At 46.8% G+C, this 15,168-nt stretch overlaps 1 protein-coding gene and 1 non-coding gene across 4 annotated transcripts in view; both read left to right on the top strand.

Annotated features, from left to right (window-relative positions):
* Nucleotides 1-15,021, top strand: part of GLYR1 (glyoxylate reductase 1 homolog) — a 34,177-nt gene extending 19,156 nt beyond the window's left edge. The window contains exons 10-16 of one of the 3 annotated variants that reach the window (XM_030300723.1): nt 2,344-2,443; nt 6,158-6,250; nt 6,890-6,991; nt 7,617-7,779; nt 8,096-8,275; nt 8,591-8,715; nt 12,844-15,021. In XM_030300723.1, the coding sequence (XP_030156583.1) occupies nt 2,344-2,443; nt 6,158-6,250; nt 6,890-6,991; nt 7,617-7,779; nt 8,096-8,275; nt 8,591-8,715; nt 12,844-12,918 (838 nt within the window). In that variant the 3' untranslated portion in view covers nt 12,919-15,021. Of the gene's footprint in view, nt 1-2,343; nt 2,444-6,139; nt 6,251-6,889; nt 6,992-7,616; nt 7,780-8,095; nt 8,276-8,590; nt 8,716-12,843 lie in introns of all 3 variants that reach the window. The other 2 variants (XM_030300722.1, XM_030300721.1) reach the window with 2 other exon arrangements.
* LOC115504627 lies at nt 1,286-1,392 on the top strand. The gene has a single exon (XR_003965734.1). It is a non-coding gene; the product is annotated as a U6 spliceosomal RNA (small nuclear RNA).
* Nucleotides 15,022-15,168: the final 147 nt, after the last annotated feature.

Below are 15,168 nucleotides of genomic sequence, written 5' to 3'. Positions count from 1 at the left end.
CTGAGGGTAATTTTACCTGCGGTAGACCCTGGTCCTATAAATATACAATGGGGTTGGCTTCATAGCTCACTGGTGGCTCTTCGAGTAGGAAGAACACTCAGTTTGGTGGTTCTCAGACTTTCTTGTGCCTCAGAATCACCTGGAAGGCTGCGTGTAAAGCTCCAGTTGCTAGGGCCCCTCGCCCCTGGGTTTCTCAGTCACTATGTCTGGAGTAGAGCCCAAGAATTTGTGTCTTGGACGCCTTCCTGGGTAGGCTGCTGCTGCCAGTCAAGAGGCCACACTTTGAGAACCACTGGCTCAGCAGAACAGTGATGAAAACCCAGAAATTGGCTGTGGTGGAGGCAAGTGGGGGGTGAGAGGTGAAGATGTTTGGAGTAAAGCCCATCGTCCTGCCTTTCCCAGCTCTCCCTGCCGTCGCCACCTGGTCCTTCTCGTGCACCTGTCAGCACCTCTCTCCCTTGCCTGGGCAGGTACGAGAGCCTTGACTGTGGTCCCCAAAGCTTAGCTTGTGCCCACACACACCCCTGCCCTTACTCTGACGGTGTTTGTGGTCATGGTGATGAAAGTGCTAAGACGGACCCCTCCCTTGAGCAAGATGGCCCGGTCTGAAGCTGCCGTCTGTATCTCCCATGCGGTTCTTTCTCAGACAAAAACAGTACATCTTTTACTTCATTTATGAGTTTTCATGCTGACAACATGCTTGATCCTACTGTTTATTTTGGGTGAACGTCCCTGGGTGGGTGGAGTGGAGAAGACACAGGCACGTTATGTGCTAATGAAAGGGGAGGTGGGTATCACCCACTGATTTCAGGAGGACTGTGTTGATTTTTTTACGAAAAGACAAGGACAGGGCTGAGGACAGAGTCCAGTGCTTCCACCTAACGCCTTCGTTGCCCTGTTAGCCAGACCCTTTTTTGACACGAAGATAAGCCAGCTACAAGGTGAAGCAGCTATGTGGTCTGCTGGGTGTCCTCAAATGCCAAGAAAAGGAAAGAGAATTAGCCTGCCATGGTTTAGAATCCTAGGGGAAACTGGCACTACTCAGACAACTGTGAATGACAAAAGATCTCCTGGTTTTGAGCTTTGGCTGAAGCTTAGTGGGCGAGGGTGCCATTCGGTGAGGAAGGTGGTAGATTCTGTTTTCCTCATTGGATTCAGGCTGGGGGAGCATGTGAGAATCTGTATCCCAGCAAGGATGAGGGGACCCTTTCAGTACAAGAGCCAGTTTGCAGAGGTGGCTGTGGATGTGACCCCAGGAGACCGAGAATACTAAAAGGCTAATAGGGTTCTCACTGCAGCAGCACATGGACTAGCGTTGGAACGATACAGAGAAGGTTAGCACGGCCCTTGCGCAAGGATGACAGGCAAATCCGTGAAGCTTCCATATTTAAAAAAAAATAAAATTAAAAAAAATAATAAAAGGGTAACTCAGGTCAAGTGAGGTGGAGAAGCTGTGGAGAGAAACCCAAGCCAAAAACCAGCACACCAAGGAATAATAAATGAAGAAAGTGGCATTGGTTAGCCATATCACATACAAGGAGTGAAGTACAAGACCCAGAAAGAGACCTTGGGGCAAGATAAAATCACCTGTAAAAGCAGTAGAAACGGCAGTAGTAGCCAACAGCCCCCGAGTTCTCGGGGTTGCACAAAGGAGCAGGCTACCGGACGTGAAAGTGAACAGGCATGCTGTCCACCTGAACTTTAGTCCCCAAAGATGAGAATGGGCCTACAGTTAGAAGGGTGTGGTGGAGAACTGTGGACGGGCCAGTGGAAAGCCGTGACGGGGTCAGGAGAAGGCAGGCATAGGAAGAATTCGTGCTCTGGAAAAGATTGGCTCCAAAGGAAGCTTTGAAGAGGGTCAAGACCCGTCTCTGCTGGTAGCGGGAAGAACACAAGTGTAGTGTCGGAAGTAGAGCCGGACAGGGAGATGAAGACTGATCCTGATTCCTACAGTTGAAGAAGTTTGCTGATGTGCTTTAAAGTGGCATCTGAAAGCCAGGCATTTGGAGGGGTCGATCGGGAAGCTGTTGCAAGAGCCGAAGACAGAAGCCTGCTTTCTTGCTCTAACGGAATTCAAAGCTCAGACCGTCTATCACAGCAGTAAGGAAACAATTTGGGAGACTTGCCCTAAACCATATGAGAGGCACACCTCTTTCTGTGGCAGGCAAAGGTCTAGAAAAGCCCATTTCAATTGAGGGACACTTTTAAACAATGGCAGGGTAAGAAAAGGCACAACATACACACACTGCTTCCTGCTCTGCTGTGGTGCTGCCAGCCGCTGAGTGGTTTCTGGTGACCACGGTCCCACTCCACCCTGAACCGATCAGTGTCTCTCTTTTTCAGGATAGGATTTTTGGGCCTTGGCCTCATGGGAAGTGGCATCGTCTCCAACTTGCTAAAAATGGGTCACACAGTAACCGTCTGGAACCGGACTGCAGAGAAAGTAAGCATTCGTGGTGGTGCTTGTCAGACGGGGTGGGACAAACCCTTGACCCTTGGAGTTGGAGTAACTAGTAACTGAGGATAGGAATCTTCCTATTGTCTCCGCTCAGCATTTTGCATGTGTAGAGTAGCCAAGTATAGAGCCAAGCTCTATAGTTCAGGCAAGTAAAGATGGAGGTACAGAAGCTTAGGATGTTATTTATAAAAGGATGTAAGCTTAGGATGCTGTTTATAAAAAGTAAACACTTAAAAACATACAGGCCTATAAAAAGAAGTGAAATTCTCCCTTCCTTGCCATTAGCTGAGGTAGCTCACATCAGGTGTTTGTATCCTTTTGTTCATGCACGTGCAAATACATGTGAGTGTGTTAGTAATTCATTGATACCGAGTGTGTGGAGATAGATTTATTTCTTCCTTTTGCATGGCTGCACTGTATTCTGTCGTTGGGATTGTATTAACAGCACCTTGCAGTAGAGCATTCTGCAGTGATGGAGATGTCCAGGATTTGTCCAGTGTGACACCCACTGTTCACATGTGGCTCTTCAGCACTTGAATCAATGGCTAGTACGACTTAAGAATTGAAATTTTAATTTTACATCACTTAAATGTAATAGTCCCCCATGGCTAACGGCAACCAAAGTAGGCAGGACAGGTTTAGAAGTTCTTAACCTAGGGTGGTGGTCCACCACTTCAAGGGTCTGTGCATGCCCTGAAATGGAACTCCAGGTCTGAATGTGCACCTCTGCACTGGAGAGAAGCCATGGCTTCTCCCATCAAGTTCTTATCCAAGAAAAGGTGAAGAACAGTAGTCTGAGTGCAAGAAACTAAAGCCCTGTACTCACCAGGAACACAGGAAGAGACTGAGGAAGGACCAGCCCTTTGGGAGCCTGTGTGGCTGAACATGTGTTTACAAAGTGACTGGATGAGCACCCCATGTGCAGCTAGGTGCAGCTGTGGTAGGAGGGTGGTTGCTGAAGGAGGTGGCAGGCCTAATGGATTAGAATTAACAGAAATGTTCTTGGCAAGGTAAAAAAAAAAAAAAAAAAAAAAATCACTCTAATGCAACAAATGCCTTTTCAGGGATAAAAGGAACTGGTTGGAGAGTCAAAGGGTCTGTGGGGGAAAGGGCACTGAAGGCCCTGAAAGCTTTACTGAAGGATTTGGGCTTCAGCTGCTGGGCATTGTGTAGGGGCTGTGGGGACCCAAGTCAGGAGGGTGATCAGGTCCCATCAGCAGTATTTGTTGTGATTCGAGGCAAGAGTAACCAGGAAATGTAGATGCACAGTTGCAGAAGTTGGGAGAGTCAGGGTTTTCCTTATAAGTGCCTTCCCCTTTGATAGAAGTGCCTCTTGTCATCCTGTATCTTGATTGGAAAACCTAAATGTTATGTAAACATGGCCATTCTTTCCAGATTAATTTATGGAAAAGCAGTAGAGCATAGCAGTTAGGAATCTGGTGTGGAATCAGACAGACCTAAATCCAAGTTACAGCCATCCTGCTCACCTTTTTTAGCAACGCTGTTTATCTCCCTAAGTCTCAGAGTTCTCATCTGTGCAAAAGATTAAATGAGATGATGTAAAGTACTCAGCACCATGCTTGGCACAAGTTAAGTAGTAAATGTCATCTTTAAAAACTTGTCTAATTCTTTGGGGTGACTGAGTCGGTTAAGCGTCTGGCTCTCTTGGCTCAGGTCATGATCTCATGGTTTGTGAGTTTGAGCCCCACATTGGGCTCTGCACTGATAGCGCAGAGCCTACTTGGGATTCTCTCTCTCCTTCTCTCCCTTCCCCTCCCCAGCTCACATGGGCAGTCTCTGTCTCTCAAATAAATAAACAAACATTTTTAGAAAGCCATCTAATTTTTGACCATCCCTGTAGAATTGTTTTAAACTATCTTGGCAAAAAAAAAAAAAAAAAAAATTACTCTCTGGTTCTTCTGGAATAGCTAATGGAAAACATTTTCAGAAAAGAAAGTAATGAGATCTCTCTCAAGCAAAGTTTAAAACATAAAGCGATATACTAAAAGGCCGAGTTGTTGTGTACCGTGATAAAGAAGCACACCCATCAGGTAGGCTGGACAGCTGGGGCTTCAACTGATAGAGGTGGCTCTGTAGGAATCAGTGAGATAGGAGAAAGGTCAGTCAGTAAGTTCTGTTCAGGACAACTGATTGCAAGTTTGGGGAAATGCTACTCTCACCTCCTACCACGTACTAAAATAAATTGAAAATAGACTACAGTGTACATCAACCAAACGTGCTTATAGCAAATATGATAACACACACAATAGCTTACAAAAGAAACAATAAACGAAGATATTAAATTTAAAAGGTTCAGTAATTGGAGCACCTGCCTGGCTCAGTTGGTGGAGCCTGTGACTCTTGATCTCATCTTCATGAGTTCAAGCCCCACATTGGGCATGGAGCCTACTTAAAAAATTTTTTATGAAATTAAAAAATATGTAAAAGTTTCAATAATCAAGAATAATCAAAATACATACCAAACAAAAAGTTACTGGGTTTGGCTGGTTAAATCATCAAGTAGGGCAGAGTTTTTATGTATTTACGGATGCTTGTTTGTTGTTTTTAAATGATGTACTCAGTGCTGGTAATTTGATACCTTGCCAGTGATCATTATAAATTAGCATGGCTCCACTGGAAAGCCATTTGTCTGCATTTATTAAGAACTTGAACACCATTTGGAACCTGTTTATTCTACTTTCGGGGACCTAGATTCAAAACATAAAGGAAAAGAATTGTACGTAAAGATATTAGTTGGAGTCACTTTTTTTTTTTTTAAGTTTGTTTATTTTGAAAGAGAACGAGCAGGGGAGAGAGGGAAAGAGAATCCCAGGCAGACTCCATACTTCCCACTGAGCCCAATCCGGGGCTCAGTCTCACGATGGTGAAATCATGACCTGAGCTGAAATCAAAAATCGGATGCTTGATCAGTTGAGCCACACAGGCGCCCCTGGAGTCATTTATAATTAAAAGCAGGTTTGATATTGAACTTCGGGAGAGCCATTAGGTAAATTCAGGTGTGTCTCAATGGGATATTCTGCAGCCATCCATTATAAACAATAATTAAGAAAGACTGTAATGTGGATAAATGTAAATCACACACGATATTAAAAGTTGGTTACAAAATAGGTTCACGTTATTCTAATTACTTCTTTAAATGATTTTGGAAAAGGAAAAAACTGAAATATTGATAATGTTTTGTTATGAGGTGGGTAATTTTAATTCTCAAGGAAGAAAAGTTAAAGCTTTTAGACACCCAGGAACATCTCGGTAAGGAATGGCAGCTTCCCAGCCCCAGACCTGCTTCCCCAGCACAGTGTGAGTAGCCCAGGACACTGGGCAGGTTTTGCCACAGCCAAGACAGCCACAGAGGGTTGCGGACAGGTGCTATTTACATCCTGTTCTTCAAACAGGAAACCTTTAGCAGACACTTGTTTTGTGCCTACTGTGAAGTAGAACTTCGTTCTAGGCACCAGTTATGCAAAAATATGAGACGGTCCTTAAGGGGCCCAATCTACTTCCTTCAAAAAGCTGGACCACCACTCTGGTGTCCCCAGCTCCTAGCCTCAGCCTCCTGCCTTGAGAGGCCAGCCAGGAGGACTGGGCAGGGTGTCTCTGGCCTGGTTGTTGTATTGGTTGTGCACTGCCTGTAGCTCACATTAGGATCTGTGACTTTTGCAGTGTGATTTGTTCATCCAGGAGGGGGCCCGCCTAGGAAGAACCCCCGCTGAAGTCGTTTCAACTTGTGACATCACCTTCGCCTGCGTGTCAGACCCCAAGGCAGCCAAGGACGTAAGGATCCCCTCTTCTCCCATCATGTTGTGGCCAGGAAAACTGTCTGGCCTCCCTCTCCCCCACCCCATCTCCCCTGCCCATGAGTGAGTGTCTACAGCATGTGGGGGAGTTGAATTTCCCATCTGGGGCCATCCCCCATTGTGAAAAATATTTTTGTAAATTGAATACAGACTTCCTTTGATTCAGAACAAAGAATAAAAACGAGGGTCCCTGAGATCTGTGCTGACGAGCCCTGTGTATTCGTATTGCGTCCATGTGCCCAGATCCTCTGTTTAGCTGTGGCTCTATTTGTATGTTTTCACATTTCAAGTACAGTAGTCATCTTGTTAAACTGGTGACTAGTTTAATCCGGGTAAATCCAGTGAAACCCAAGAAAATATTGAGGTTATCATTTAAATGGGAGGTTTTTAATAAAAAGGAGCACACAAACCCTTTTACAAGATTGTTAGGAACGTACTAGAGGTATTTTTCATTCCTACGCTTATTTCACTTGCTTTCCCCCTTTTCAGCCTTAATATTCAGTTCCTAATCAGTAAGTGAGCCAAAAAAGCAACAGAATTCTAACCTGAGGTCTAAGGGGCTCCTGGGCATCTGGCCAAGAGCCTGGGCTATTGCTTCTCCCTTGTGTCTCCACAGCTGGTGCTGGGCCCCAGTGGTGTACTGCAAGGGATCCGCCCTGGGAAGTGCTATGTGGACATGTCAACAGTGGATGCTGACACAGTCACTGAGCTGGCCCAGGTAGCAGCCTCGTTTGTGGTGGCCTTCCAACATCCTTGTGGTTAGAGCCCAAGACTCTAACTGATCACTCCTGAGTGGGCAACTTGGTTACTCTAAAGACAAAAGCAGGGAGAGAAAGAAAGGCCTGTAGCCTTGGGACTAGGTTGTCTTCGCTCTTTACTTTCAAAGCCACAGCTAGTCTGAATAGCCATGAGAGGAGAGGTGTTGCCCAGTTGGGATGGGCATTAGGTCCCAGAGCTGTGAGCCCCACAGTGAGAAGCGTTCCAGGCAGCTGGCAGGGCCTTTTTGGTTTAAGCAGCTATCCACATTTGATCCTAGCAGTATTCTTTCCACTAAGCTGCTGGGCCAAGTGGTGACTTCTGGCCCCTCTGTGCCCTGAGGGTGGCTAAAGTCAGAGAAGGGAAGTGTCTGGAAGAGGTATGGTCGGCCAAGCCATGAGCATGGTCATGTTTGGTCTTTGTAAGAAATTGCAAGTAAATGGGAGCAGGTGGGGAGACCTCAGCTTAGCTACATGCTACGTATGATTCAGGCATCTGTCTAGGGCCTCGGTGTGGAGGGCCAGGTGTTCCCACTTGAAACCCCAGTGAGGCGCAAGGCCTTCAGAAGCTATGACTTTCCTTTCCAGGTGATTGTGTCCAGGGGGGGCCGCTTTCTGGAAGCCCCGGTCTCAGGGAATCAGCAGCTGTCTAATGACGGGATGTTGGTGATCTTAGCAGCAGGAGACAGGGGCTTGTATGAGGACTGCAGCAGCTGCTTCCAGGCAATGGGGAAGACCTCCTTCTTTCTAGGTAACATGCCTGCCCACCCGTCGGGCCACTGCAGGCCCGGAGGCTGGGTGGGCCACATCCCCTCTAGACTGCACTGATGACAGCGTCACTCCCGCGCGGCCTCTCTGCCTGGGGCCCCCGTGGGAAGGTTTCTTTGACTTGCACAGTCAGTGCCTGGAAGGAGGAAGAGCCTGAAGGGTCAGAGCCAGTTCTGTCAGGGGCAGGTGAATGGGGCCTCCCCTGGGTGTAGAGGTGGGTCCGAGCAGGGATGAGGGTGGGCAGAAAGTCCCTGCCCTCAGATTCTTGAGAAGTGACCGTCATTCTCTACCCTGGCCAGGTGAGGTTGGCAACGCAGCCAAGATGATGCTGATCGTGAACATGGTCCAGGGAAGCTTCATGGCCACCATCGCTGAGGGCTTGACCCTGGCCCAAGTGACAGGCCAGTCCCAGCAGACACTCTTGGACATCCTCAATCAGGGACAGTTGGCCAGCATCTTCCTGGACCAGAAGTGCCAAAGTGAGTTGCCTTTGGCCTCTCTTGCATTTTAGTTCTGATAGGAGCTGAGAAACTGAGTCAGGCAGCTCTCACAGAGGAGTCTCTTCTTCAAGGGCTCATTGGGTGTGAAAGACACACTCTCTTCATTCATTCCATGCCCTTGGTCAGAGGGGGTCCAGAGACCTGGCAGGTGGGATTTGGGGGTACTGGCTGGGAACTTGTCTCTTCAGTGTCCAAGAGGGAAGAAATGCCAGGTGTTGAGGCCTGACAGTACTACGGATAGTTTCTTAGTTAGAGTTTATTCAATTTGCCTGATAAGTGGCTTTCCTTCCTCAGATATCCTGCAAGGAAACTTTAAGCCTGATTTCTACCTGAAGTACATCCAGAAGGATCTCCGCTTAGCCATTGCCCTGGGTGATGCGGTCAACCATCCTACTCCTATGGCAGCTGCAGCCAACGAGGTACCTGCCAGAGGCGAAGCACAACCCTGGCCATCTTCCTTTTGTCTTTACTGTTCGCGACCCACCCCACCCCACCCCCTGCCCATCTTTATTTTGCTTTGTGTCTCATCTCTTGGGGTGGAATCTCAGGTCATTGTTTCTAGACAGGAGCATGTAAAACTGTACGCTTCCTTCTTAGCCATGCCTACTTCCCATGTGATTTCTTCGGCCTGTGGATTATTCAAAAGTGTATCATATAATTGGAGTTGTCCTACATATCTAATGATTATTGATTACTAATATGTCTCTGTTGTGGTTAAAAAACACATCCTGTATGATTTATGGTTCTTTAAATTTAATCAGACTTGTTTTGTGGCCCAGCAGATGGTCTGTCTTTGGGTGTGCTGTGTGCACTTAAGAGGACTATGTCCTGCAGATACCAGTTAGGTTGAGGTTGGTAGTTTTTTCGGATCACATTTACTGGCCTTTTTCTCTGGTTCTTTCAGTTGCTGAAAGATCTTAAAATCTCTAACTGTGATTGTGGGATTGTCTGTTTTTCCCTTTGATTTTGTCTATTATCTTTGAAACTCCTGTAATTTTGAAACTCTTAGCATTTATGATGGCCACATCTTCCTTATGAGTTTGCCCTTCTGTTTTTATAAAATGTCGCTTTCCGGTCTTTGTCTTGAAGCCTATTGCCCAGTTTTACTATAGGTGCTATTGTTTTTATATTTGTTTTAATATTTATTTATTTTTGAGAGAGAGAGAGAGAGAGAGAGAGAGAGAGAGAGAGAGAGAGAGTGTGAGCCAGGGGAGGGGCAGAGAGAGAGGGAGACAGAGAATCCCAAGCAGGCTCCACTCTGTCGGCGCAGAGCCCAATGTGAGCCTTAAACTCACGAATCATTAAATATGACCTGAGCTGAAATCAAGAGTCAAACGCTTAACCAAACTGAGCCACCCACGTGCCCCATTGTATATTTTTTTCCATTCATTTGCTTTCAGTTTGTGTTTTTATACTGTATCTTTTGTATACAGCCTGTCATTGGAGCTTGGATTTTTACCCATTCTGAAAGATTCTGCCTATTAATTGGGGTGTTTGGTCATTTACCTTTTTTTGAATGACAACTTTATTAAGCACCTACACATGCACTTTTTGAAAAGTTGTTTAGAAGTGTAGCCTTAAAAAAGCTGAGCACTATTTCTTTACTGTAGAGTTACAATAAAAACTACATTTGTAGGGCGCCAGGTAGTTCAGTTGGTTAAGCATCTGTCAGGTCATGATCTCCCACTTTGTGAGTTCAAGCCCCATGTTGGTCTCTCTGCTGACAGCTCAGATCCTGCTCCGGATCCTCTGTCTCCCTCTCTCTCTGCCCCTTCCCCAAGCACATGTGCTCTCTCAAAAATAAACAAACATTTAAAAAAACAAAAAACAAAACTCTACATTTTGTGTAAAACACATAAATTCATTTATTTTAGAAGCTGTATCTTCCAAGTGCTAAAAAAAGGATATGCATCACTCAAGTTAAATAGAAGTCTCCAGTGGCTTGTTCCAGCGAAGAAGTAAAGAAACACGGTTCTGGGGCGCCTGGGTGGCTCAGTCGGTTGAGCGTCCAACTTCAGCTCAGGTCATGATCTCACGGGGCTTGTGAGTTCAAGCCCCGTGTCAGGCTCTGTGCTGACAGCTCGGAGCCTGGAGCCTGCTTTGAATTCTGTGTCTCCCTCTCTCTCTGCCCCTCCCCTGCTCATGCTCTGTTTCTCTCTCTTTCTTTCATTCTCTCTGTCAAAAATAAATAAACATTAAAAAAAAGGAAAAAAGAAACACGGTTCTGCTCTTTTCAGACCTACCTTTTCATAATCTGTAATCTTCTGTCCCTGAATTCTGTGTTTTCTGTCCCTTCCTTGTCTGCCTGAACATGCCAGAGTACTTACTTCACTTTTTCAGGTTGCAGTACAATTTCAGGTTACTCATGTTTGTTTTACCTTGGATTCTCTCTTAGCAGCGGACTTATTTTTGTATTTTGTATAATTTTTTTTGTCAACAAGCTTGTCTTTAACTGAAGTCAGTTCTGAAGGGTTCTATGTGTGGTTTGTGTTGGCAGGTTTCTCTGTGACGTGATTTCTGACTTGCCTCTGCCCTGAGTCTACAGGATTTGTTGGCTTGAAAACAAATATTTTAGTTAATTTCTCAATGGAACGTGGTGCTATCTGGCCATTTGGATGGTGTGAATTTAGGCTCCTCACTGGTGCTTACTGTTCAGGATCTTAAGGTTAACTAGGCCAGTAACATTTAGTCCTTTTCTTAAAGTCTGTTAAGGTATGGTCAGATTTGGAGCTACCGTTTTATCATTTGATTGCTGCTTGTCTCTTCTGGCTTTTGACTGTCCTTCCTATTTTACTGCCTTTTGGATTATTTGAATATTTTTTAGAATTCCATTTTACCTACTGTCTTCTTAATGACGCATTGTTTCTGTTTTATCTTTGCTCTAGGGATATCAGTATGCAAGAATATGCAATACCTTAAACTTCACGGTCTACTTAGAGTTAATCTTGTACCTCTTCACGTAAAACATAGATACATTTCCATTTCCCTCCCCCTCCAACTCCTCCTCTAAGGCAGGGTTTCTCAACCTGGGCACGATGACATTTTGCTGTGGGAGCCATCCTGTGCTTACAGGATGTTTAGCAGCATCCCTGTCCTATACCCACTAGAGGCCAGCAACACCCCCTCAGTTGACACAATGTCTGCAGACGTTGCCAAATGTCCAGTGGGGGGCAAAATAATCCCTGGTTGAGAACCCCTGCTTTAGGGTACAGACGTCCTCTGGGTTACATCTGCCTTTGTTTTAAACATACGGTCAACGTTGGAATGTTTTAAGTAGTCTTATGTATTTTATTTTAACGAAGAGAGAAAATAATTGTATATTTCTCTTATTTACCATTTCCAGGGCTCTTCATTCTTTTCTAAAGAATTGAATTTCTCTCTGGGATTGTTTCCTTTCAGCTGGAAGAACTTGCTTTAGCATTCCCTGTAGTGCAGGTCTGCTGGCAATGATTGGTTTTCTTGTATCTGAAAAGGTCTTATGGAGCCTTCGTGTTGAGTTGACAGCTACACCTGAGCTGTAATGGACACTCAACTATAGTGGCTTCAGCTGGACTGTGTTTGAGAAAAGACAAAAATGCAGCTTGTATGGGGGAACCTTGTGTTCAACTGCATTTCCTCAGTGTGCCTGGATGCCATACTGCCTTTGTCGAATGGCTTTTTAATTGTCTTCACACTCGTTCATAATATTCACCTCGTGTCTCTGGAGCGGCTGTTGATTGCCAGGCACTATTCTAGGTTCTGGGGACGTGTTCAGGAGCAGCCCGTTCCCTCCCTTGTGGCGCTTACATTTTAATGGAAAGGGGCACAAGACAGGCAGATAAGTATTTGAACAAGAGTCTGTAAAGGTCAGAAGTATGAGTAAAATACAGCAGAGTGAGTGAAGCGGTGCGGCCGCTGTCTTAGATAGGCTGCTCGGGAGAGGCCTCGGAGCTGACTGGGAAGGGGCCAGCTGTGCTGAGGGAAAAGCATCCCACACAGAGGGAAGGACGAGGATAGCAGCCCAGAGCATGACACAGGAAGACCCTGGAGGCAGGAAGGGACGTGATTATAATTGCCAACAATGCTCTAAGCACTTTACCTCCTCAGTCCCTTTAAACCTCATGATAACCTTGTCACCTTCTCCATGACATCAAGTAGTAGTGGTGACGGCAAAGAAACACCTGGCTCAAGATCAGTGGGGGGCCTGGGTGGCTCAGTCGTTTAAGCGCCCAGCTTTAGCGCAGGTCCTGATCTCACGGCTCGTGAACTCTAGCCCCGCATCGGGCTCTCTGCTGTCCACACAGAGCACCCTTCAGATCCTCTGTCCCCCTCTCTCTGCCCCTCCCCTGCTTACACTGTCTCTCAAAAATAAACGTTTTTTTATTTAAAAAAAAAAAATCAGTGTGGGGGTTGGCCAGGAGTTGTACCTAGATAGCCTGGACTCCAAAGGCTGCCTGCCGCCTGCCGCCTGCCTGCCTGACCACATCTAGAACCGCCTCCAGGAAGCAGATTGTGTTTTTAAGTCAGCTCTGTGGACAGAGTATGAGCCTATCTCCTTTTTTTTTCAGGTGTACAAAAGAGCCAAGGCACTGGACCAGTCTGACAACGACATGTCTGCCGTGTACCGAGCCTATATACACTAAGCCCTCGATACCCCATCCCTGCCCCCCAAGTCTTCCCTCTGGCCCCTCCTCCTCACATGGGGTTGGGGTCCTGGGACTTAGCTCTGGACCAGTCCACCTGTCTCCATCTCCTTTTCTACAGACTTTGAGACTTGCCATCAGCACAGCACACAGCGTCACCCCTCCCCTGGAGGTCCTGGGGAGGGGAGGGGTGTCAGCAGGATTGGCCTTTGGGAAAGCTCTTGAGCTGGGCACTGGCCCCGGACTAGGTGGCTGTGTGTTCACACACACACACACACACACACACACACACACACCCTACACACCACACACTGGCTCTCGCCCCAGGATAGAAGCTGCCCAGAAACTGCTGCCTGGCTTTTTTTTCCTCCTGAGCTTGTCTTATCTCAGACCCTTTCCAGTAGAGGAACTAGAATCAGCAGTGAGAACTGGAAGCCTTCCCACTGCTGCCGTCCCTCAGAGCAAAGAGGCTGTGGTTACGTCCACGTCCCCCCACTGGATCCCCCATGTGAGAGAGAGGCTCTGGGTCAAGATGAGCCAGCACCGACTCCAAACAGAGGGTCCCCCATGGGCCCTCCAACCTCAGGTGACCAGCTGATGAGGATTGTCATATTTAAGCTACCAATGTGCAACCAACTCTCCGTAAATGCCTTTGTGAACTGAAAAGAGATGGGCAAAGTTGAGCGAACACAGGGCTCTGGCTCTCCAGGGAGAGCAGCAAATCGCCAGCACGTTAGGTGAGCCTCACAGAAGCCTGCTCTCCTCGCCGCTCTTGAGCACCTGTCCCAGAAGTCACCATCACTGCAGAGCCCTGGGCTGGGATCAGACTTCCTCACTTTGGTGTAGGGGGAGCTCACTCCTCACCAGGCTCTTAGTATTTGGATTTGCATTCCAGCCCTTGGGAAGGGGATCCTGAGGGCCACCAGGGAGGAGCAAAGAGGGAGGAGAGTGGGGTTCCTTCCTGTTTCCGTTATGCTGCAGACTCCACCTGGAGCCACTCTGACTGGGTCCCCTCACAGCAGTCCCATCCTCTCCAACCTGCTCCTGCACATGTTCCCCACCTGCCTACCTTTTCATTCTCCCTTCCTCCTCTTCTTCCCATGGAGACAGTGTTTCTGTCCCTTCTTTGGCCCAAACCCAGCCTGACCAACGATGGCCATTTCTTAGGCTCAGCTCTTGAAACAGGATCGAGTGTCTTCACTTCAGCCAGAAGCATAGCCTTCAATGCTTCCAGGGCCCCAGGGCCTTTTGGGAGGGAAGAGAACTGAACCTGACCCAACCTGAACTAACTGACCCGAAGAGGTAGATCTAAGACATCTTTGAGACCCTAACATTTCTCCTTGGATAGGGGACCAGAGGGACTTACGATGTGGTGTAAAAACAAGGAGAAGTCACCCAAAGGATGTCCATGTTCTCTCCCTCTATATGGGTTGAATTTTCCAAAGTTATACTTTGCAGGTCAGCATTTCTAGTGAATATATATAATGAGCAGACCACACTGGTGTGGGCCCCTCCCCCTCACAAATTTGGCCCTTTTCCACTGATAGAACCCAGGCTAGGGGATCTCAGAAGACACAGGGGGGAGGGCAGGGAAGATGCCTGCGGGTTTTTGGCATAATTTCACTGGGATTTGGAATTCTTTTCTGTCTGAACACAAAGCCTGTTCTAGTCCTAGCCGGACACTCGGGGTTGGGGGTGGGAGGGTGGGGGTGGGGGAAGATGCTGTAATGAAACTGGTTAGTCAATGTTGTCTTAATATTGTTGACAATTCTGTAAAGTTTCTTTTTATGACTATTTCTGTTTAAGCTATTTCACCTTTGTTTTGAAATCCTTCCCTTTTAGAAGAAAATGTGACACTTGTGAAAAAGCTTGTAAGAAAGCCCCTCTTCCACCATCCCTTTTTTTTCCCTTTAAACCTACTCTAAATGACAAATCTTCTAGGTAATTAAGGTTGTGAATTTTTATTTTTGCTTTGTTTTTAATGAGCATTTGTCTTTCAGAATAGGATTGTGTGATGTTTAAATGGCAAAAACAAAACATGATTTTGTGCAATTAACAAAAAAAGCTACTGCAAGCAAAATAAAACGTTTCTTGGTAACACAACTGTGACTGATTACCTCGGCAGTGGCCTGTGCCCAGACCCAGAGCGCTGTGTGGTGGAGGGAGGAAGGCCGGGAGCGCAAGAACGGCCCCGCAGCCCTCGCGCCGGGACTGCGCCGGGACTGCCTGGTCATCCGGCTGGTTCCTCCT

Source organism: Lynx canadensis, chromosome E3 (assembly GCF_007474595.2).
Source record: "Lynx canadensis isolate LIC74 chromosome E3, mLynCan4.pri.v2, whole genome shotgun sequence".
Classification (NCBI taxonomy): domain Eukaryota; kingdom Metazoa; phylum Chordata; class Mammalia; order Carnivora; family Felidae; genus Lynx; species Lynx canadensis.
This window is presented reverse-complemented; position numbering and strand designations above follow the sequence as displayed.